Consider the following 24,354-nt stretch of genomic DNA (forward strand, 5'->3'; position numbering starts at 1 on the left):
ACTCGCCCAAGTTTTGATCAACAATAATCTCTCAAAATGCCCATTCTTGTCCTGTTTATTGGCACATCTAAGGAGCAGAGAGAGAGAGAGAGAGAGAGAGAGAGAGAGAGAGAGAGAGAGAGAGAGAGAGAGAGAGAGATGCATTGAAACAACGGGTGGTCATTCAACACACAGAGGACACATAATATCAGAGCAGCATTAGCCCATTCAGCCAGATGATGCTGTAAGTGAAACATATCCAGACTTAAAAAAGATGCTTCTTCAAGGGCTCTTGAGTAAAGGGAAACGTTTGATTTAGAACCGTGAGTTGTATGTAGAACCATTTCTTGCTTAAATGGTTCTTAGCATGGTAAAATGATTCTTCCGATTGATGGAGAATGTGCTCTAGATGAATACAGGACCTTTTTGAATTTGGTTCTATACAGAGCCAAAAGAGTTCTGGTTCTGCTACGATGACAAGCTTGTGACAATAAAAGAACACTTTTGGTGCTATAAGGTCCTATACAGAACCATTCTCCGTCAGTCTGAAGAACCACTTAACCATCCAAAGAATCATTTAAGCATGATATGGTTCTATATACAACTCGTGGTTCTAAATAGAACCATTTACTAAAGAGCCTTTGAAGAACCATCTTTTTAAGTGTACGATCCTCGTTCGAGGTTCTCCATTTGAGATGTGTCAGAGTGTTTTCCTGAGATGATGTGGTCAGCTGAGTAAGAGCCGCTGCGTTATATAATACTAGTATTATACTCTTAATGGTGAATTCAGATGAGCGAGTGGACGGAAGTGACAAGTTTCAGAGGCGCAGTTTGCAGTGAAAGTGGAGAGCAGAGATCTTGAGGCGACGGCAGGTCAGTTAGTATCAGCGCGAGCGTAAAACTGGAAAGTCATCAAAACGGATGTGTTCAGTTTAAGAAGAATGAGGTTTAAAGTTCAGATAACACGGACTAGCAGCTACATTTAAGGCATTTCTAACAGGAAAATTAACGGTGAGAGTAAATTATCTCCGTGAGGAATTTAGCTCCGCAGTGTAGTCCACTGTTTCTCCTTTGGACTAAGTGCGACATCTAGTGACCGACTTGAGAAGATGAATTTTAAAATTAATGGCCCGTTTAGGTCACTGTGGATCCGATTATGGGTTGAATAGCGGTGATGTTGGTATTTAGTTATTTTTAACTGAAAAACATAAAACATACGTAAAAAGTATTTTATAATAAAAATGATCAAATTGTGTAAGGCTGCTCTTCAATTCATTAAATGCCCAAATGCTGTGTTTTGCTGCGTGTTATCTAAAGACATGTACAGATAGGCCACTGGAATGACCTCCCCTTCATCTCTCCCCTTCTTAATAATGTCAGGGCAACCATGTGCTGATATTCACAAATAAGACATTGTGTAATGACTGCAATCCATCAGGGAAACACTAAAGTGCAGGGAAAAAAAATGTCTGCATAATTCAGTCATGGAGATGTACTCATACATAGGAGTTTAAGGTAAATTGTAGAGAAGTTTACCAACTGCAAATTCTTTACAGTGTGTGGTGATAAGATCCAAGGAATACAAATAGAGCCATTTATTTACTACCACATTTTCAGAGTATATGTAATGTTGATGATGGCAAAAACAGTGGTAAATTTTAGGCCAGAAACCCAATATAATAACTATCATAAATGTTTCATTAATCATGCAGTGTATTCATAACTATTTCTGAGAGGTAGTTTTAGAGACATTAAACTCTAGAAATTTGGTTCATGGCAGTCAAAATTAATGTCCAAGTGTTTGTGAATTATGTCTCTTCCAGTCACCTGAATTAGTAACATGTAGACGGTGAATATTTGTGAGATGCCTTTATTATACTTTTGGAAATCCAGTGACACCGACACAGTACTGAGTCCTAAGCGCTACTCCCCCTTTTTCACTGACTGGAGCTCAACAAGGGAAGAAGTACCTTGATCCTGCTAATATTCTTAAATTAACCTCAGGGAAGAAATGGGGAGACAGAAAAAAGTGAAGCAAAAGAGAATAACAGACAGAAGAACCCATCCACATTGCTTTTCTACAGACTCTCACGACATGCACTCTGGAGCGGCTTCAAAAAAAAAACCTCACACCGGCAACTCATACACTGCTCGAAATGACAATGAGGTTACAGAAAAAGCCCAACAAATTCACCTAAAAACAGTCAAAGAAACTCTCCCTATGGTCCACAGTCCGCTCAGCTAGCAATGCCACTGTCATCAACTTCAAAAGGAAATAAAATAAACAAAGACAAAAATAATCATACTATATATAAACCGGGAATGCCTGCTTAAATATGGAGGAGATTTTTTTTCTTATGTTTTAAATTGTACAGTCTGGTTTTCTAGACACAGATTAAGGCTGGACTGCATTACAATGTATTGGGATTCTCCATTTAAAACCATTTCATTACCCGGGGCCTAATCTGTGTCTGCAAAAACCCACACTAGACGTTTAACTTAATCATTATGGATACAATTAAAAAAAAAGTTTAATTTATTTAGGGTAAAACTAGGCCCCCACACTGGGTTGGTCTGGTGAAAGTAAAGTGAAAATGATGCTTGGATCAGAATCTGCGAAGGGATCTGAGAGAAGGGGGCTTGGTCCAGCAGATGGCTTAATCTTCCTCACTGCCACTGGCAGAACGCTCCTATGATAAGACAGGAGATGAGAATTAGGACTTCTAGTATGTACATCTGCACATTTTGCATACAATTTCCAATGCTTACTCTGAGCAGCTGGTAAGCCAGTAAATAATACTGCACTAACTACTCTAAATGAACCCAAATTTAGCTTAATATATACCAAATTACTCCACAAAGAGCCTGTTTACTTACACCTTGCATTAACATGTGTTTGGTGTCTGGACCATGTCTGGATAAACTTTGGCCGAATTCCGTTCAGACTTCCCCAGGGTTAATTTGAATGTGATCCCATCACTAAAAACGCATGCTAATGCAAGGTACAAACAGGCCCAAAGTCCACTCTCTTAGTCTTTAGGTAACTAATGTATACATGTGGTGAAGGAGATTTTAGAATATTAAATATGGCAGACAAACTGTGCGCAGGCACCATCATAAGTCTAATGAAACAAAATTCTCCGTTTTACTGCCCTTTATTAGGACAGTCAATTTACCTTTCATATCTCATTTAACCCTCTGAGGTTTATGTATTTCAGCCTGTTTTTTAAACAAAGGAATTCATCATGGTTTTTGTATATAAAGTAACGTAAAATATGAACATAAAATGTAAATATTTTCAGTTAATGGTTTATGTTATCAGTATCAGCCACAATAAGGTGTTAATTATCCATAATCGTACTGAGCCCACAAGTGCTATATTGGTTTACTCTAGCTTTATAGTATGTGTTTTACTGTGTATTACCTCTTCCTGCTCTTCTTCGCTGTCGTCATCACTGACCACAGGTTTGGGACGTGAGCCTCGTCCAGTGCGCCGCCTGCCTTTACCGCGCTCTGCCTTTTCCTTCCGGCTCAGCTTGATCTTCACCTTCACTGAACGTGCTGGAACATTCACAATTTATTTTCTACCATTCTCTCATGTATATGGTTACATTCCTAAGCTTACAATAAGACAATGCTTACACTCAGACTCTGAGCCTTCCTCTGCCTCTTCCTCTTCTTCTTCACTGTCCTCCCCCTCACTGTCTTCTTCCTTTTCTATCTTCTGCCTCACGCTGGTGAACACAGACTGCAGCACAATGGAGTCTTCATAGATCTGCAACACAATCATAGTTAAGTGAACGAGCTGACAGAACTCTAACCGCCAAAACGTGATTTTCTTGGAATATTTCAAAATGGGATACTGGCTTGAGGTCACAAGTGCTATTTTAGTTTCTTTCATACAGCAGCACAGGATCTCACCAGTGATCCCTCCAGGTTGAAGGTCTGAGCGTTCTGGCACAGCAGCATGACGTCCTTCTCAAGATCATTCAAACTGCGGTATTTATGAATCCTAATGCGCTCCTGCACAGCAACAGACAACTGTGTGAATGATTTCATCCACCATATTTCTTTACATTTCATGCATGGAAATCGATGACTTCCAGATAATACTGTTCACTAAAACTATCAAAGTGTGATCTATCAAAAAAGAGGCATTAACCAGTTAACCCCTTAAACTGCAGGCTTTTATTCAATTACTAACATTAAGCATCATTATTCAGTAACTGCTATGAAATTCATATGCAAGTTCTGTAGTTATGAGAGAGGAAATGAAGTGTAGGTCTACAGATGACTTTACAGAGTAAAATCAATGCAATCCCACATAGTAAAAAACAGAAATCCAAAAATAAAATCACCTAGCAAAATCAGGTCGACTGAATAGTCCTATAAAATTACCTTAATCTTGCGGAAGTCCACAGGTTTGCGGATGAGTTCATAGTACTCAGGCAACTCCTTGCGTGAGGGCAGCTGAATAAAGACCTCGCTCAGCTGCCTGCCATTGCTACAATGAAAGAAGACAGATACAGCACACCACATAAGATAAAACAAAAAAGCAAATATACAACAGAAAACAAAGAGATTAGTGGTGAGTCATGGATGTCAAACAAAAACCCCAAAGCATTATCAGTATACTGATTACAGCAACTACTATATTTATTTAAGGCTATCAAAGGATTCAAATAATTAATGCCAATGGGTAGTCCTTTATGATAATGTGTATTATTTTCTGTACACACACACACACACACACACACACACACACACACACACACACACACACACACACTATACAGTCAAATGAGGGCAACTGTAGCTTCCTCCTTCCACCTTTGTTGCACAGTTCAGTGCTCTGATTTATCCACAGGTTTTCTGCATGCTTTGCTTGTAAATGATACTTCTAACTTGGAACAGAGCCATCAATGAAACAAGCTTTTTAAAAGCTGTATTTGAATGACAGAGGGCTACAATCACGGAGTCATAGCAGCAGCATGCAAACAGTTGGGCTGGACTAAAACAGATGGTTCATAAGTGTGTGAACAGCGTTAAACACTGGAGTCGAAAATTTACCACGTTAACCAGTATTAATGCATTTGACAGCACCAGTTGTTTTATAAGAAAATTAAAGTAACTCAAAACTTTAAGGGAACCTCTGCAGCAGTTTAACACTCCAAACTGTAAGGGAACAGCAGAGGCCACCAGTGACTGTAGAGAAAGTTATATGGCTTACCTGTCTTTATACTTGATGACAGCATCAACAATTTTCTTCATTTTCTTAGTAAGGGAAGAGGGGTTGGGGGAGAGCTTCTCAGCAGGAGGCCGGCCCCGCTTCTTTTGCTTCTTACTGTCCTCATCCTTATCTCTGCTTCGTCCACCACTGGAGCTAGGCGTGGCTGGGCCTGGGAGGTCAAGATCACGATCACGCTTTCTCTTGCGGGTCGTCTTCTTGTGACGCACCTCCTCCTCAATCTCTTCCAGCGTGCCCTCTTCTATGGCCTGAGAGAAATAAAAAGCTGTACATTGTAAACAGGTATTTAAAAAACTAAAAATTAAACACTCAAAACCTGCAAAATACAACACACAACAAATTTTAAGAAGCACTAGAACTGAAAGCACCAAAGGAACTGCAGAAACTCCAGCAGTCAAAAATAAGGTTTTTAAATGGTTCAACTTTTTTTGGATGTTACCATAGCAGAGAGTTCATTTTTTCCATTGAAAAACACAGGCCTTCTCAGGACATCTAAGGCAAATTGTGGATTGCTATGGTGCAGTTTAGTTGTGTGTGTCATAAATGGGCTTGAATCTATTATGGTCCAATATACTAAAACAGGCCAATGGGAAGATTACAACGTGCCAACAGGAAACTTGCTTACAGCAACAGAGCATACCTATGCTAATGTAACTTACATGTTAGAAATGTTAGGACTGTTAAGTAAGCTGTTACATAAATGTCGGTATTTAAAATTATGATGGTAATAAAATTATTACTAAAATGATTCAACAATTAATTATTCAATACAGATTCATATTTTTGTGGTTTAAATTAGACTTAATGGTGTCTAGAATGTAAGCACAGCATATCCTGTCATCTCACCTTTAGCCACTGTTTCTCTGTGAGTGAATCACTGTAGTCCACTTCCTTTCTCTGGCGTGAGCCACGACCAAACATCTTCTCCTCTTCTTCCTCACAGGTCAGACGCTCCACTTCTGCATCATCCTTCATGATCCAGGTGGGTAGCTCGTCTTCCTCCATCAGACGAGGCTTACGTTTTGGGTTCCGTGCCTCTTCGCGGCGGCGGTCCAGATCCATCCGCTGAAGAGGAGTAGGTCAGGTCGAAGAGCAAAAGGTAACAGATACAGAGGGTGGGGGAAGATGAAGAAAGAGTGGAAGTGACACCAGAAGAGGCAAAAGTTAAATTAGAGACAGTGAGAATGTGGTTACAATAGTACACAATTTAAAAAAGTAGTATGTGTTTACTGACAGTATTAATGAGCAGAGGCCAATTACCATAAAGAGATCAAACTCCTCCTCACTTCTGGCAATCATCTGATTAACCGTTTCATCATCAGGTACCTCATCCTCCTCCTAAAATGAAACATGAAGAACAGAAACATCAGAAAACACTGTTTATCCAAGTACCTAGAAAAGGTGAATCCAAACAGTAAACAGACACAAATGCATTTTTCATTGTGTTACTGCTAAAACTATGGAATCAGAATTGACATTTCACCTCATCCTGTTCCTCGTGCTCCAGGATGGCCTGCAAGAAGGCTCTGCGCTCATGGCTAGAGGACTTCTGGTCGAACATGCCGGCTTGGATCACCTTCTGATCAACATTGAGTTTGTACTTGGCTGCGGCCAAGATCTTCTCCTCTACGCTGTTGACTGTGCAAAGACGCAGCACACGCACCTCATTCTGCTGCCCAATACGATGGGCACGGTCCTGAGCCTGCAAGTCCTGTTGAAGAAAAGGAAAAACAAAGAGGAATTAGTTATGAAAGGAAATGCATAGGAAAAAGAAAAGGACTTAAGTGAAACAATTAATGGAGGAAAAAAATTGAGCGTGATAATTACAGTATGTAATAAATAGGTAAACCAGACAGAACAAATGTGAATGAAAAGAGGGGAACCTCTCTGGGTTACATTAGTGTACCTGATGGGGGTTCCAGTCACTGTCAAAAATGACGACAGTATCGGCAGACTGCAGATTGAGCCCCAGGCCGCCAGCTCTGGTACTCAGCAAGAACACAAAGTACTGAGAAGCTGGGTCATTAAAGTTATTCAGCAGCATACCACGGTCCTCAGCCTTAGTGGTTCCTACAGGCCAAGATAGTTTAAAAGAACAAAATAAAATAAAAGTTTCTAACTTCACTTAAAATTAGAACCTTCTGGTTTATGAGGAAGTAGATACACTTGATTTGGCTATATTTAGACAGGTAATGAGGGACACAGGGCTGGAAAAGCAGTGCACTCACCGTCCAGACGCAGGTATTTGTAATTGCGGTACGCAAAGTAGTCCTCCATAATGGTCATGAGGGAGGTCATCTGACAGAAAAGCAGCACTTTGTGGTTGGTGGCACGCAGCTTGGGCAGAATACGGTCCAGCAGCTCAAACTTCCCTGAAGCACGATAAAGGTCCGGCCTGGGGGATGGCCAGAACATAGCTTATAGAAAGGTCTATTTACAGATCTCTTACGACAGAGCCTTTGTGCAAATCCATAAGCAGGCCTGTTATATGTTTTAAGAGCAACATTAGAATACTTACCCCTGAACAATTCCCCCTGTAAAGCCCAAGTGCTCAGAGAAAGACTCCTAAAAACCAAAACACAAAGAGTGAAAGAGAATTTAAAACAAATAAATAAAATTCATGCACTCGCTCATATGATTAACAAATACTGACAGAACTTAAAAGTGCGTGCATTACTTCAATGTGCTGGAACATGTATGGGTGGTTACAGATCTTCCTGAGCTGCATGATGGTATTCATCAGTGTTTTCGTACCTCCTTTACCCTGCAAATTATACACATATTATTAATTCATACTTGCATAACACTCAGTATGCAGAAGAATATAAACAGGTGGAACTGTAGTCATTACCTTCTTGTCTTTCTCAGAACCATCAGTGAGCAGGACTCCTTTAGCCTGCATGTGCCTGTATAGTACTCTCTGCAGCGCTGACATGTCACACTTAATCACATACTCCACCTACAGATAGAGCATTCAGCACAGGTCAACAGCAGCACCTCAAGTTGTAGAAACAGCATGTACAAAGACTTGAATGTCAAAAATGTCATGTACAAAATATGTAGCATTATATGTGTGTGCTCCTCACTGGTAAAGCACTGATGGGAGTGAAAATGAGTTTTGGCAAAAGGAGAGTGTAAGACAGAACGCATTAATGAGTGTGAATGTATGTATGTAAGCAACAGACCTTCTCAGGCAGCTGTGCTTCTACTTCTTTCTTAAGCCTCCTGAGCAGGAAGGGGCGGAGTACTTTGTGGAGACGGCGAATGATCAGAATGGTCTCCTCCTCATTGAGGTCCACCTGTGCAACAAGAGAAAAGGTGACAGCAAGCGGTGAGAATCAAGATGTATAAACATAATTTTGCAGGACCAATATTAATCCTATGTATTTCATCAAAACTCAGCAAACCATTTTTCCTTACTTACAAATTAAGCTGGGCAATATAACGATCTTATAGCGCAGTAGGAGAAATTTTAAATAAAAATCATTCAAGTTTTAGTAGTATTTTTCTTAAAGTGGCAATTTGGGCTCTTTATCTGTTCTAACTTTTAAAAACAAAATATTGTGACGTATAAAGGAAACTTAAAGTATCATGATATATTTTTACTATATCATTCACCCCTATTTACCAAGGGTTCCTCTCTGAACAATGTAAAATTATAAATAAATAAATAAATAAATAAATAAATAATCTAAATAATCTAAATATTCCAAACAAGCAGTGAATAAGGCTACCTTTTCACCAGTCATTGCGAATGGCGCATTGAACCACTGCTCAAATGTGCTGCAGCTTTTGAAGATGGTGGGTAGGAGGAAGTTCAGCAGAGCCCACAGCTCAGGCAGCTTATTCTGCAGGGGTGTCCCTGTGAGCAGCAGGCGTCTAGGGGCCAGGTAGTGTGTGTTGAGAACCTGAGTCAGTTTACAGTGATGGTTTTTCATACGGTGGCCTTCATCCACAATCATGTACTTCCAGCGGATCTGGGAGAAAGAGGGACAATTAGACAGAACAATTCATCATTTAGGATAAAAGCAGAGAGCACATACAACACAAATGCAAATCCATTTAACCAAAAATGGATAAAAATGAAACGGTTTGCATTGGACTCCAAATTTAATAAAAACTCAGAATCCTGAAGTGAAAAGGAAACATCACTTCTATTACACAAGCACAATTCCAGAGCTTGGTACAAACCCAACACCAATGGTATACAATTAGGTTTTAAGTTTAAAAGTGCTATACCTTGGCTAGCACTTGCTTGTCTTTGATGATGTACTCATAAGTAGTGAGGAGCACGTTGAACTTGCCACTACGTAGAATAGGGACAAAAGAGCGTCGGGCAGCAGGAGACCCCTGAGAGAAAGCAAAAGACCATGTCAACAGAACTTCAGAGTTGCATAAATGCTTCTTTTATTACAAACTATTTCAGCTTTATTCATTTTGAAAAATGAAAAAACAGCTTTAATTACCTTGTAGGATACTTTTACCACAGATGGAGCCCACTTATCAAACTCCAACACCCAGTTTGACAGAGTCCTGTAGAGAGAACACACTGTTAGCTTAAACTGATGACTGGTTCAGGAGCCTTTTCTGCTGCACCATGTGCTTAATATAAACTAACAAACAGCAGAGTTTAAAAGTAATTGACAAACATGTTCTTTTATCTTTTTTTAATTTTCAAAATAAAATTTCAAAACTAAATATCTGTTAAAATGCTCCAAATATCAGATCATCTTAATGAAAACGTGTGCAATGATTAATGCATTGCGTCTGAGGTTTTTGGACCATTGCAAAAAAATGTCTTTACATATTAACATCACATGCACAGGCTCAACAAGAAGATCTGGCTCAATTTTTAGGTCTCAAATGTAAAAATCATCTTTGCAAAGAGGAAGATATGATGGCAAAAGTACATAATTTACTTGCATCCTCGAAAGTTCAAGTTTTGATTGAGCTCTGTTTGAATACAATTTCAACACGCAATCATCAGAATCACCCACTCTAGGAAAGGGGTCTAAAGCTAACCAACGCTACACATTGTTAAATTACAAAGTGTAGCTTCAAAGAACACAGGTTAACTTCATGTTTCAATATAAAGAGAGCATATTTAGTCCTGCTCAATTAAAACTAGTGCAATACTGTATGAGAGAAGTTGAATACATATCAATATACCTGGATTTTTGAATGGTGGTTTTTAAACTGTGGCACTACTAATGCATTGTGTCTGTGTTAAAAGATCATAACATGTATCACATTGTGAAAATGTCCAAGTCCATATGACATTTTTTACAATATCGCCCAGTCCTACAACAAAATTAAACTGGGAACTTGATTTCCATAGCTCTCCAGCTTACAGCACTGCATACCCCGTTTTGCTCAACAGTTTGCTTCCTGCTTTAAAAGGTGCATGTAAATAGACACTTAGGCACATGATGCACAAGAAACAAAATAAGACCTACGAGAGAGGTACGATGATAAGAAAGGGTCCATTAATCCGTTTGAACTCCATGAGGTAAGTAATGAGTGCAATGGTCTGGATGGTCTTCCCCAAGCCCATCTCATCAGCTAGAATGCCATTCAGATTATTGTTGTACAGAGAGACCAGCCACTCCAGACCCTTAATCTGTCAGAGAGAGCAGGAGCAGTAGTTTAGTACTTTAACTAGTATGTTAGAACAGCTTATGGTCTATTTACTGTTGTATGTAATATACCTGGTACTGTTTGAGTGTTCCATTGACCATGAGAGAGGACTGTTTGTCCACTTTCTCAGTGACTGCATGAGCCACGGAGTAGTAAGACTGCAGGCCCACAGCAAATGCCGCACTGCCATACTCATCATCAACATCCTGCTTAGCATGCCTGCAAAAGATGTGACAGATGAACAGTTAGAATCTCAGTCCAATTAGATTGTTTGGTGACGCTAGCACACATATTTGACACCAAATGACTCAACTCATCAGTTAATTAGGTGAGTGAGTTAGAGCAGGGAAAGGTCCCTAAACTGAGCTGGACTCTGGCCCTCAAAGACTGAAGGAGTTGGGCAGCTCTAGTCTAGAGTTACCAGCAGCATCAACAGCACTAAACTTTAAAACAAAAAGTACCATTATCTGGATTTGGGTCTGGTGCTTTGCAGATGTGCTTTGCATTCTGCCCCTAAAAAGTAGCATTTAATTTGTTGTGTTATAATTGTTTTATGTTGTGTTAAGCACAATTTGTATCCTTCATATTTTTTCTGTATTTGCTCTCATCAACATTCTCTCACTACAATACCCCGCATACATAATGCAAATACACCATACAACCATTGGGCATGCCTCCCACCCTCTGCAATAAAAAAATCCTGATTGCTAATATAGCCACTAATGTGAATCTGGCTTCCTGCATCAGACAGCTACTGGGGCGAAGGGGGGGGGAAGGGGGAGAGAAAAAAAAAAACAAAACAAAAAAAACACAAAACCCACAGTTCAAAAACAGCCTGGCCTCATGTATCTGCCCCAAAGCGCTGATAGTTTTTCAGAGGTTCCTCCAGCCTCAAAATACATCTGAAGGGGGTTTCCTAGTCTTTAAATGAGGCAAAAACTCACTCTGTGGCACCACTGGAGGAATTTAGAAGACATGTTCACAACCAATTTTCATGCAGAGTGCCCTTTTAAGTTGACATCTTAAGTTGACTTAATATCCATCACCTTGACATCTATAATGGCAACCCTCACCTCAACCAAATTCAACCTCGACTCTAATTCTACTGAAATTGAATATCATAAGACTGATGTTCACACAATAATTTAGCATACGTACATCATCTATAGAGGACTATCCAAATAAAGAGGGGCCAAAGGTAATAGCTAATGACTGAAAGGGACAGACAGACACACACACACACACACACACACACACACACACACACAGAGATTTTATAAATGATACTAACTCAATAATGTGGCGGGCATCCACCTCAGACACGTCCTCGCTGTCAGGGTCTGGAATTTTCTTCTTCTCTTCTGATGAAGAGGCCTGAGCAGGCTGTTGTTCCTCATCCTCCTCCTCCTGCAGAAAAAGAGAGGTGGAAATAAGATCTTTTATGAGTATGTGTTCTGCAGTCTATATCAAGCAGCATGCTAGCACAAGGGTAGACATGGTCCATTCTGATAATGGTCTACTTTCCAACAGCTTTGTTTCCAATATTCTAGGCTAGACAAAGTAAACTGATGCAGAACAGACTCTCAGACACAGTTTGCCATTGCATGGTTTTCTCTTCACACATCCCCTAGAGAAACAGGAGTGAGAGAGAGAAAGTACCTCTTCGTCCTCTGAGCCACTGTCTTCACTATCAGAACGTGGAGCCACTTCATACCTACAGAAAGACATCATTTCAAATTTCTTTAAAAATGACATACAGTACACCTCGTAAGGAAATAATGTATTTATACACAGTCATACACAAAGTCTCCCCAAATTACACTCCCAAATTACATATGTTGATTTTCTAAGTAAAAATAAATTAACATCCTCTATAGGGAACAAACTTAAATATGGCATTTCCTGCTAATTTTACTGCAAAAAGTTTAACATACTGGAAGAATAGTTTTATAACAGTACATTTTAATTTTTTTCTTCAGAATGTTAAATTCAACAAATAAACAGTAATTGTGCATTAATATGTATAGAAATGTGTTCTCTGTAGAGGACATTAACTTACTTTACCTAAAAATAAAAAAATAAAAAAAAAATTACATATTCAACAAAACATGTCATTTAACAGGAACGCCCAAACCTTTGCATACAACTGTGCACTGTACTTAGTCCAAGATAGGTCCAATAAAAACAGGAGTGGACATGATTACAGACTCCTAAGGAATACTTTGATGCAACAGCACTTCATTTTCTGACCTTTACCAGGACACTAAACAAAATACTGATGTAACAATATTTAAACTCATGTCTATGCTTGCAATGTAGAAGAGAAGTGATGTCTCTCCCTTGTCTCCCCCCCACACACACCCAGGGTTCATCTCTAGCCAGGCCTCCAGTTGGCCTGCTTTGGGAGCGTCCACACCCGTCAGGATCTTGCCACTGTCCACATGAATGACTTTAACTGGAAGGTCACTCATCTGACTGGTCTCATCCAGAGGCTACCACACAGGAAGAAACAGACGTTAGAATGGCTTCAAACTTTAGCACTCATACGTAAATGCAAATAAAGCAGAAAAAAGCAGATTTACAAACTTCATCCACCCACAGCAAAGTACTGGACCTATTTCACATACCCATATGTTTCAGGGAAGGCATGCATGTGTTTTAAGTTTTACCTCTCCATCTGGACCCAAAGCAGCAGCTCCACCTTCGCCATTCTCCGTCTTCTATGCAAACAAAAATGAAACATCAACCAAGGAAAAAAAAAAATCCAGAATCGAATTAACCAACCAAACAACTGTGTCACAAATTAGTGCTACCTTCTTTTTCTTCTTTTTCTTTTTCTCCTTGAGTGCTTGTGCAGCCTTGTGGGCACGCACAAGTTCAGTGAGGTTGGCCACATACTCGTCCGTCTGCTGCAGCAAGTAGGCCAAACGCTTGTCCTTCTTCTGATCAATCAGCTTCCTGTAACCCTCTTCATCTTCTGCCTATAAGAAACACAATTATTGTTACTTAGAAGTGTACACAATACAGTACAGGAGAGTCTCATTTTGTGGCTACATATGGGCATTATTTTTGTGTGCATGTTTCCTCACCATTAGCCTCCTCATTCTCTCCTTCTCAATGCGCTCATTCTCCTTCTTCTGCTCCCGCTCTGTGTTGGCATGGTAGGTGGCCACAGCTTTGGTCAGTTTCTGGATCTTTCCTGTGATGGAGCGATGGTACTCCTTAAAGTCCTTGGCATGCTGGAGGATACTGTTTAGATATTCCTGGAGTACAAAAAAACAAAAAAAAACAAAAAAAAAAAAAACAACAGGTGTTTTAATTTATCCAACATCACGTGTGTAAATATAACATTGGACAACATAATAAATGTACATTAAAAAAAAACTACAATCAAAATTACTGAAACAACCCCATCTGTATCATCTGTCAGTGACCGCTTCATCAGTACCTGATGTTTCTGACGACGCTTGCGCTCCTGTTCAATCTTCTGCTGCTTCTCCAGTTTCTCAGTAATGCGAGCCTCACGCAGAGACTGTCTCTTGCTGCGCTTGTAGGCCTTGGCATTGAGTGCCGTCTCCAGGGCTGTGTCACGCCGCATGCACACTACCACCTCCTGACGTAGCTATAAGTGAAAATAAACGTTAACATAACAGATTTGTAATAAACAGACAGTATTAGGCAAATATTACATGTTTGCAGTTTAGCATGAGTAACCATGGAACACAAGTATTTTTAATTTCTTGAAGTCAAAGAAGGACTGTTGTGGCTGAAGCTTAAAATCCTACCTGTCTCTGGAAGTTGAGAAGTCTCAGTGCCTTCAATTCAATCGTAGCTTTGGTCTTCAGGTCTCCTGCCAGTGAACCTGGCAGGTTTTCCAGTTCCTGGATGCGATGAGCTATACGCGCTTGCAGTCTAACAAAGGACAGCATTGAAAAGAGTATCGGTCAATACCAAAAAAGTTGGCAGTGACATTTCTATCTCTCACATACAACCGCAGCACTCCCTCCACCCCTCACCTGTACTCTCTCTCCTGTAGAATCTCTACAGGGTCAAGGCCACGGGGCTTCTGAATCGGCGTAATGCGGTTCTGTTTTGGATGCAGCATCATGGGCGGAGGCTGGGCCGGTTGCCCAGGAGACTGGGTTTGAGGTGGCATGACAGGAGAAGCAGCAGGGGGTACAGAGGGTGGGGCAGGGGAGGGCCGACCTGTAGGCTGGGGAGGGATTAACTTCTGAGGAGCACTGGCTGGAGCAGCAGCGTTAACCATGGGTCCTTAAAAAACAAACAAAAAAAAAAACAAATACCAAACAGGACATTAGCCTACTAGTGCCTATAGGGTTAGACTTAGTATCGTTTAGCAAGAACAAGTGCCCGCACAGTTTACTGAAATGTTTGTGAACAACATGAGCCAAAATATTCAGTGTTTTGATTCCACAATAACTACACATGGAAAATGAGCGCTATTAAAAGTGAAATTCATGAAGATGGCACAGAAAACTGGGTATAAGCAAAAGCTATTTTATAAATTGTTTGCTTCAAACATACAGCAGCTTACGGTCTCACCTTCAGGCCATGATTTAGGTGGTCCATTGGGGGGCTGTCCCTGCATGCCTGGGGGGACACCTGAGGGTCCTGGAGGAGGCATGTTTGGTCCTACCATTCCTGTAAGAAGTGGTCAGATGATTAACCCCACTGGCTCCAACTACACATTCTGTTCTTTGGTACATTCCAATATTTTCACAGGTTCACTCAAACTTGAAAACCTAACAACCCATTTGGAGCGGCATGTGCATTTATACAGGTAAGGTTTGTGTCTGGTGCAGTCATCACCCACCCTCCTCCTGGAGATCTACTTTCCTGCAGACATTTGTTACAACCAGCATCTAGCATGCCACTCCCCCTTTGTCCAACACTAAAGTCTAAACAGTGATCCAGCCAATCAAGGACTTCTGAAGAAGTTCATTAGCTGGGACAGCGGCGATATATGTCAGGCATATGGCAGTTAGAACTAGACTCCGCGGGAAAACAGATCTTCAGGATCAGGGTTGGTGACTATTGGTCCAGCACTTTCATCCATGCTGACAAAATACATGCTCAATATTAGCTTCAACCAGCAAGCATCACTAAAGTGCAAATATCCTACCTTCATGCAGTAACGCAATAATGTGAACAAAAATTATGGAAATAAAAAGCCTGAAAAACATAAGCAACACTACCACATCCTTACCATGTGGTCTGTTGTAGTTTGGGCCTGCTGGTCCAGGGCCTCCAGGTCCTCCAGGTCCAGGGGGGCCCGCTCCAGGTCCTGATGCTGGTGGCATGTTGGGCATTCCCTGCTGCATGCCTGGCATGGGCCTTTTACCCTGCACCGCCATCTGCAGGTGGTCAGGCAGGGGCTGCCCACGGGCCAGCATCTTATAGGCCATGATCTGTGCACGGAGTTGGTGAAGCTGGTTCTGGTTGAAGGGCGTGGGTCCTCCAGCACCACCTGGTCCACCAGCACCTGCAGGTCCTCCACCGGGCCCGGAGCCTGGCCCGGAAGGAGGACCGCCTCCACGGTTCTGCTGGCCCATGGCCTGAGGGTCACTGCCCTCCATGGGGACACCACCAGGGCCTGAAGGCATCATAGGGCCTGAGGGTGGTCCGTTAGCTGGCACAGGGCTAGGAGCATGTTCAGAACCACCAAGTGGAGAGGGGTAACCTGCAGAGAGTAAAAAGAAGAGGTAAATAAAGAGAGAGAAACAAAACCGAAGAGGCTGGAGACACACACAAAAAAAAAAATATTACACTAAAATCTTAAAATCAAATCTAGATTTGGCTAAATCCTAAAGTCAAATCAAAATGTAGACAGTCAGGCAATGTAATGATGTAAATATACAGTAATCTGCTAAAGAACTCTAGTAGGCAAGCGTGGAAGACTCATCACACATTGAGAGAAAAAAGTATGGCCGAATTCTTATAACCATGACATTCAACAACCTTCACATCATGTTAATCTTTGCTGCTTCTCTTTGCACTGTAACTACAGGCATATTATTATCCACAAAAAAATTCATCACACAAGAATTGGCCTTTGAAGACAACATTTAAGATAGAAAAGAAAACGAACCCTTGAAATCATTATATACACCGCGACATACTACACAAGCGCTGCAAACAGACACCTACAGTACAGTCCAACAAGTTTCACATCACTGTCCCAGTTGGGTCTTATACACAATATTACTTGGCTTGTAAACAGGGATGTAACAAAACAACTTACCACACTGCATCAAACTGTTTCACAGTGCTTCACACTGTATTGCTGTACTGTGACTAGCATGTTAGCTTGGTGCTAACATATTAGCTTTTGGCTAGAACGTTAAAAAGACTATAAAACAACCTTTGTTTCAAATATTGTACTTGTATTGAGTTAAATAATGGTGGGGATAGGAATAGGAAATAACAAAATAAACCTCTTAACACAAACTGCAAAAAACTTTTAAAGTAACAACCACCATTTACAGCTATACCCCAGAGCAGATTCAAGCTTTTAAATTAATAAAACACTTTAACAAACATAACATGACTTTTTCTTACCAATTAAGGATAATTAAGTTTAAAATGCTGCCAAATAAATAAAACTTAATGGCTGCATCAAAAACACTGATTCTGCTGAATAAAAAGCCAGTGTGACACAGGTACACTGGTGGCATTTATTCAACAGCTTTCAAAGATGGGAAACTGGTCCACTGTAATTTTATCAAAAATTGACCAAACTTCATATAAGAATGTAGACATGTTTGTTATATCCAGGAAGAAATCATCTCAAAGAAGATAAAATGGTATCAGATTAGGCAAAATGGAACACAATCCCACACAAGTAATTTGAGACCCACATCTTCAGGAACGGGCCTAGGAGCGTAAAAGTGAGTTCTGAAGATAAATTTGTTGAAGCTATCTTTTAAATGCAGGCTCAAATGGCAATAAGCTAAAGAATACTCGTCAGTAATACAATGTTCACTGTACATGCATCTAAGGGGTCTGGATGGGGAAAATGTACTTTTCCTAGGTGAGCATATTCAAACTGCCACAGTTTCACAAAAAGTGTTAAAACAGCCGCTGCAAGAATAAGATACCTGACGTTGCAGGTTTCTAATCTGTCAATTTTAACATTTGACTTTTCATATGTGGAGATACATAAGTGATTACACTGAATTTGTGTACAGTCCCCACTGAATACCTTCTGTATTATAATGCGCAAAAGAAAAATAAGCACTGTGCCTGTTAGGTGAGAAAATTGCATTAGCTTATTTTTATAGTGTTTATTAGTGTAACTCATGCTATGCCAAGTATATACCTTGGGAATGTTGATCCATGGGGCTGGGTGGTGGCCCCATTCCACTGTGAGCAGCCTGTCTCATGCCCATGCCCTTCATCTGGCCATAGCGAGGGTCGTCTGGCATGCCCTTCTCATGCATGCCCTCCATAGGCTATAGGAAGGAAGAGCAGGATATCAGTTTAATGTTTGTTTATCAATGTACAGCTAGAACAGACTAAAATAAAATGGTTTAAAAAAATTCCACCCTAAATGTACTTCTTTCCTGATAAACACCATACGTTGCTCGTAAAATGATATTTTCACTGCTATTTTTATCACTATATCTGCCTTTGCAAATCTGTTGTGAGAGGTCTGCAATATGCAAATCAAAGAACGTTTCGTGTGTGTTGTGAGCATCCCGACCAGTCACAGATGTTTGTCAGAATTTAGGTGAATTAGCACATTCACACATCTAACAGAAGTAAATCATTTTGTTCAAAGTAATGCAAGCAATCTTTAACTACCACATTATTATTTAAAACACTGCAAGGCATACAGTGATATGTAGTGATACAATCATAATCTGGTATGTTATGTAACATTTTGTCCATATCACGCAGCCTTAATGTTAAATCAAACCATAAAGTCACACCTACATATTTACTAGTGGTGAATGTCAAATTTGATGTCAAATTAAAACACTAGTTTATCTTCCATGCCTGAAACAATTCCCACAAACCAGATTGGGTACTTCTTGTCTACATCATATTTGTATACACTCACCTTGTGCATCTGATGCATGTTGTCCTGAGGGTAGCCGGAGGGTCCCTGAGGAGGTAGGGGATGACCTGCTGATGGTGGCCCTGGGCTGGGACCCATCATTCCATGAGCGGAGCCAGGTGAAGGTCCAGGACTAGGACCCAGCAGGGCCCCCGGAGAGGGCCCAGGGCCTGGAGAAGGGCCGGGCCGAGGGGTCCCTCCCATGGGGGGGTCCGGAGTGGACATCTCTCAGCAGATCCGACAGGAGTGAGAGAAGTAAAGCACTGTTCTGTACAGAAAGGGTAAAGATACATTTGTTTTCATCATTTTGAATGATGCATTTAACCATCTCCATGTCCTTCTCTTTAAGTTAACTAACATCTCCTTGCAGTTGTTTAGTATGCGTTATGGGCTTTTCTCAACAGAAAAAAAAAAAAAATGGTGAACAAAACAACAAATTATACTGGCCATGCTTAATTTTGATTTCTGATATGATAGAAAATGAATAATAAGCTCTAATACTGGTTCATTTGTACTTCCTCAAGTTGGGATATTACAAGGTAATGGCAAAGCAGCTTAGTTCTACTAAAAACACAGTCCATCCTAAAAATCACACCAGTATGACGGGTGAGCAATATGACTACACTTGTTACTGCAATAAACTGTCACATATATGCGCTTTTCTGGGCATATCCCAGATATTGTTAGCACTTAAAGAACACTGGCCAACTGTATACTTCATACCAGCCCTTTCTGTCCCTTCTAACAAACCACAAAATACCATGATGCATACTGCATATCGTGAAAATGTCTTAAGGCATGTATGTCCTATTTTTGCAGTACTGCCCTTCCCGACAACATCATGGCAACCATAACGAGTTTGAAAAAAAGATCACATTCAGAAATAGTCCCGTTTCCATCTATTTCACCGAAGAGCTTTCCTCTAATTATATAGAACATATTAGCATTGCCACATACGACGTTTAATAATACCAACTAAACTTCAGAAGGAAAACAGAAAAATCAAACACAGGCACGGTTACAAGCGACAAGACTGAAGTCTTCGATTAATTCAATGTAATTCACTGCCAAGAACTGAACTGTCACTGGACACCAACGCGGGCTTTAACTCATCACGGGATTTTTCTGGAAAAAGCTGTGTAATCGACCGCACACAAAAGTAATTCTTTGTATCTCGTTAGTCTTGAAGATTCAAACCTGGTCAGAAGACTCGGTTTGGATACTTTTTCCCCCTCAGTCAGTTCAGACATCGGCTAACATGAACACAGAGTAAAAGAGCGACTTTGGTACAAAGAGCTACTAACGTTCAGACTGAATCTACTAAGTAACTAACGTTAGTCATGTGGGCAAATGTAGCAGGAAGATGACGGGGTGCTTGGCTGAGTTTATCAGACGAAATAAGAACACACGCAAATATTTTCCGAGTAAATGTATTAAAATTGACAAAGATAACTAACGACGATTAAGCGTCCATTATATGTTAGCTTACTGCTAACAAGTAAGTGTACACATCTTGCTAGTCAACTAAACCAAATAATTTGCCTTGTGGACAAAAATGCTAGCCATTTTTAAGTAACTAAAAGTTTCCAAACAGTATAAAGTAATGCAGTTGATATTAGTTGAACTTATAATGACAGCATAATAAAAATTAGTAAAGGACATGTTTGTTATGTTGGCAGTTTTCAGTACACTAGGAGCTAACGTTAGTTTATGATAACAGCCAGCGTTAACGCGCCGGCAAGTTGACTAACTTGACGTTAGAAAAGGAATAAAACCAAAAAATATACACAAAGGGATTTTTTGTGAATATTTTGGTAAAAGGCAATTTCATAACTAAGTTTACATATATCGCGTAGCAACTAACTTACTGTAAGATACTATATAGCTAACAAACTAGCTATCTTGCTATAATGGCTAGCATTAGCCTGTGTTTCACCAAGTTAGCTCGCTGTGTGAGAAAATCAGCGAACCCTGTGGCAGTGAAAACAACACACGAAACCAACTAGGGTTAGCTAGCTAGATAAGTTTCCCCTCTCTCTTGATTTTGCCCAACTATACCCTTCCTAGTTTGTTTGGAGACAGTTGGGGTTGTTTTCGACCATCGCACATTTACAACATATTCTAGATACATTTAAAAAATTAAAATAAAGTCAATGCGCGAGGTCTGCTTTACACAGCCGGCCATGCTCTCCTCCCCCCACTTCTGTGTGTGGATATGTTTGAGGCTGAACCAAATACTGCGCTTTAAAGCGGTGAGCTAAAGGTGAAACTGGAAGCATCTTTTACTTTTTAAGCTGATTGATCCAACCCGCCTCCCGTACCTTTGGCTCAGTCCCCCGCTGAAGCCACATTTCCAAAAAAACATTCATTCATTCCCCTCTGTCGCCACCGCCGTGGCTGCTGTAATGTCGGTTTCATCGCGACTCCCAACCGACATTAAACGACTTCGTTTTGATTAAAGGAGCTACACGTTTACAACTTATTTGGTTACTTTTAAAGACGCTTTTGTGGGTCGATGTTCTGAGCTGATAAAAAGTCTATAAATTACTTACAGTCTGTGAATTCCGCTTTCGCCGGTGACTCCCCCGTTTTCTTCAGCTAAGCTAGCTAGCTAGAAACAAAGAGCAGCTCAGCCTGTTCCTTTTTTTCCCTCTCTCACCCCCCCATCTCCTGTCTTATTGCAGCGTTCAGTAAAGGTACCATAAGCGCTTCACTAGCGCCCCCTTCCCCCACCAGCCTCAGCGGCTCAGCGCATGCTTAGTAGAAGCCTCACTGCAGGGCGGAATGCAGGCTGAGAGCGCACATGGGGGGATGGGAGCTCATACGGTAGCCCACCAGACAAGAATATTAATTTTCTACGCTCGCAGTGGCACAGAAATGGATGAGTTATATGAATAGGAACTGTTAATGCTTTGGACTAAACCTTTGTGCTGATACCAGAAGTGTTATGACACGTATGATTTCAGGTTTTATTAGCTTTTCAGATTTTTAAATACAGAGGGCAAGATTTTTGATTTTTGATCATTTATGTGTTAATGTTTTGATTCTACAGAGCTCTAATTGTGTATATATATATATATATATATATATATATATATATATATATATATACACAATTATATAATATAAAAGGTATTCCTATAGGGCTGTAGTCAAGACCACCTTTGCGAGTCCATGACAAGACTAAGACTACGACAAGATCGATTCAAGACTGAGTCTAAAACAGGAGTGTAGCCAAAAGGTGGCCAGTGCTAACCTAGCATGAGGTATGGCCACCCTTCTGGCCACCGCTGTTATCAAAGTGAGACAGTCAGCCGTCATTAATAAAGCAGTCACCAGCGAAAGGTTCCAACTAATCTGTGTGAATTTTTATACTTTACAATGAAAACCTGCTGTCAGGGCAGTTACTGATATTCAGATAATACTGCACTGGTCATGTGGTCAATCATCTGGTCATTGCTCTGAGAAGCTACTTTGCTGAGAAAACAGACGAGTGAACACTGGTCAAAACCTTAATGTTAGCCTCCTTTATTTTGCTTAAAGAAGCAGCTAAAATAGATAGATAGATAGAACTTTATTGATCCTGAAGGGAAATTGTGAACTTCTACATTAGAGAAACAGCATTAAAGTCACCTAAATAGATTTCTACATCAGCATAGTAGATTATTTTTGTTTTGTTATACGTCATGCTGTGGATCACAATTTTCATAAGCGACAGTATATGCATTAAAAACGATGCAAGGGTCAAAACTGACAGTATGTTTCTCAGAATCTAATCAAAAATAAGAAGAAAATCTGTTTCAGCTGTTTGAAAAATGTGATTAACCAGTTAAAAAGAAATGTACTTTAGTAAAGTAGGCCCAATATGGGCACAGAAGAATGAGCCTCATTCACTAACTGTTCCTAACAAGAAATTTCTTCTTAAAACCGACTTGCGCAGTTTTTACGAAGATTCTGACATTCACCAGTGTTTTCTTATTTGAGATTTTTTCTCAGGTAAGAAAAGAATCAGTGCACACTCAACAGAACAACGGGTATGAACAATTCTGCGTTTAAGAACACATCATGAATCTATTTCTGAGGACGTTTCTCAAGAAAAAAATTTAGAAAAAAACTAGTACGTATTTAGTGAATGAGGCCCAATGATCTTATCTGCTGTTTCATTTTGGGTTTTTTTCCAAGTAATTTGACACCTCACTAAAAATACTGGGCCTTACCTGGCCACCCCATTGTTAACATTTTGGCTACACCCCTGCTTTAATAGAGGTTCTTTACAGTTAACCATTTCATAGCACTAGTTAGTATATAGTTGATATAATACAGTGTTTCCAAGTCTTGATCCTGGAGGCCACTGCCCTGCACATTTTAGAGCTTTTGACACACCCACTTAATGTCAGTAAGGGGTTTTTAATTAGCTGATTAGCTTTATAAGTGGAATTGGGAGTAAGAAAAACACAAAATGTAAGCATGCACTGATATGGGAATTATGGGCCGAAGCTGATACCCAATATTTTTAATGCTCCTTTTTGCCAATGCAGATACATAAACGTTTATAAAATATATAACTTGAGACTGAATCTGCTTAAATTAACATTATAGAGATTCACATATAGGGCTACAAATGCAGTACAATAAAAAAATACAGGTATTTTAGCACAGCAACCCAGCTACTACATATTCGGTTCTTCTGCAGCACAATAGATATACCATCAAATCGGTTTGAAATCTCAGTCAAATGTAAACATGTCTGAGACTGATCATTTTTAAGCAGTTATCTGCTGATATCGATATGATTCCGATATCGTCATACTGGGATGTAGGCCTCCAGGACCAGGCTTGGGAAACACTGATATAAAATACTGTTTTGTTCTGAACCAAATCTAAGTGGCACATCCTTATGAAACTGTGATGTAATGTAACAATACAACTGAACTATGAACAGTACAAAAATAGACAAGATGCACCCCAATGCCTAGTAGTGGTTATTGTTGGAGATGGTTTCCATGAAAGATGGCAAATGAGAAATTGTTGGAAGAGACAGAAGCATATCAGCAATACAGTCTTTCTTTAGATTTTTCTAAACTGTATTGAAGTAGTTACAATCTTAGCTGATACTGTTCAGAAACTGCTTATCAAGGCCAGACAATAACAACAATGGCAGAATTGAAATTTTGCCTTGCACCATACTTTATGAATAACAGTAAATACATTTAAAACAACCTTTTAGATCTGTCTCACTGTTTTTCTTCTTTGATTGTCTAGCACTATCCTTTATTCAGTACTGAAGTGAGCAGCATCACTGGGAATGATTGCGCATAGTGCATGAAAATGAAAAAGGCTGTAAAAAAAAAAAATACTCGTTTAAAAAAATCCTCTGAAGCACTCTATGCCTTCTCCACATTCCACTGTA

At 40.1% G+C, this 24,354-nt stretch overlaps 1 protein-coding gene across 2 annotated transcripts; it reads right to left on the reverse strand.

Moving 5' to 3' along the window:
- Positions 1-1,833: 1,833 nt before the first annotated feature.
- smarca4a (SWI/SNF related, matrix associated, actin dependent regulator of chromatin, subfamily a, member 4a) lies at positions 1,834-21,667 on the reverse strand. Of its 2 annotated transcripts, none has more exons than XM_036589727.1 (34): positions 21,497-21,667; positions 18,948-19,212; positions 18,204-18,336; positions 16,092-16,565; positions 15,428-15,526; positions 14,881-15,136; positions 14,650-14,776; positions 14,313-14,486; positions 13,954-14,127; positions 13,678-13,845; positions 13,534-13,584; positions 13,226-13,356; positions 12,524-12,578; positions 12,156-12,271; positions 10,936-11,083; positions 10,684-10,847; positions 9,694-9,760; positions 9,467-9,577; positions 8,962-9,204; positions 8,413-8,526; positions 8,079-8,186; positions 7,905-7,991; positions 7,746-7,792; positions 7,456-7,622; positions 7,134-7,297; positions 6,711-6,938; positions 6,488-6,565; positions 6,074-6,292; positions 5,210-5,475; positions 4,378-4,483; positions 3,901-4,002; positions 3,622-3,754; positions 3,404-3,540; positions 1,834-2,669 (listed from the first exon to the last, which is right to left on the reverse strand). In XM_036589727.1, exons 2-34 carry the CDS (start codon positions 19,167-19,169, stop codon positions 2,637-2,639), a joined length of 4,902 nt encoding a protein of 1,633 aa, XP_036445620.1. In that variant the 5' UTR covers positions 19,170-19,212; positions 21,497-21,667; the 3' UTR covers positions 1,834-2,636. The 2 variants fall into 2 exon arrangements, with proteins under 2 accessions (XP_036445620.1, XP_036445621.1); XM_036589728.1 differs by having other exon boundaries at positions 2,637-2,669; positions 13,534-13,581.
- Between the last annotated feature and the right edge of the window lie 2,687 nt (positions 21,668-24,354).

This window comes from Colossoma macropomum, unplaced genomic scaffold (genome assembly GCF_904425465.1).
Source record: "Colossoma macropomum unplaced genomic scaffold, Colossoma_macropomum, whole genome shotgun sequence".
NCBI lineage: Eukaryota > Metazoa > Chordata > Actinopteri > Characiformes > Serrasalmidae > Colossoma > Colossoma macropomum.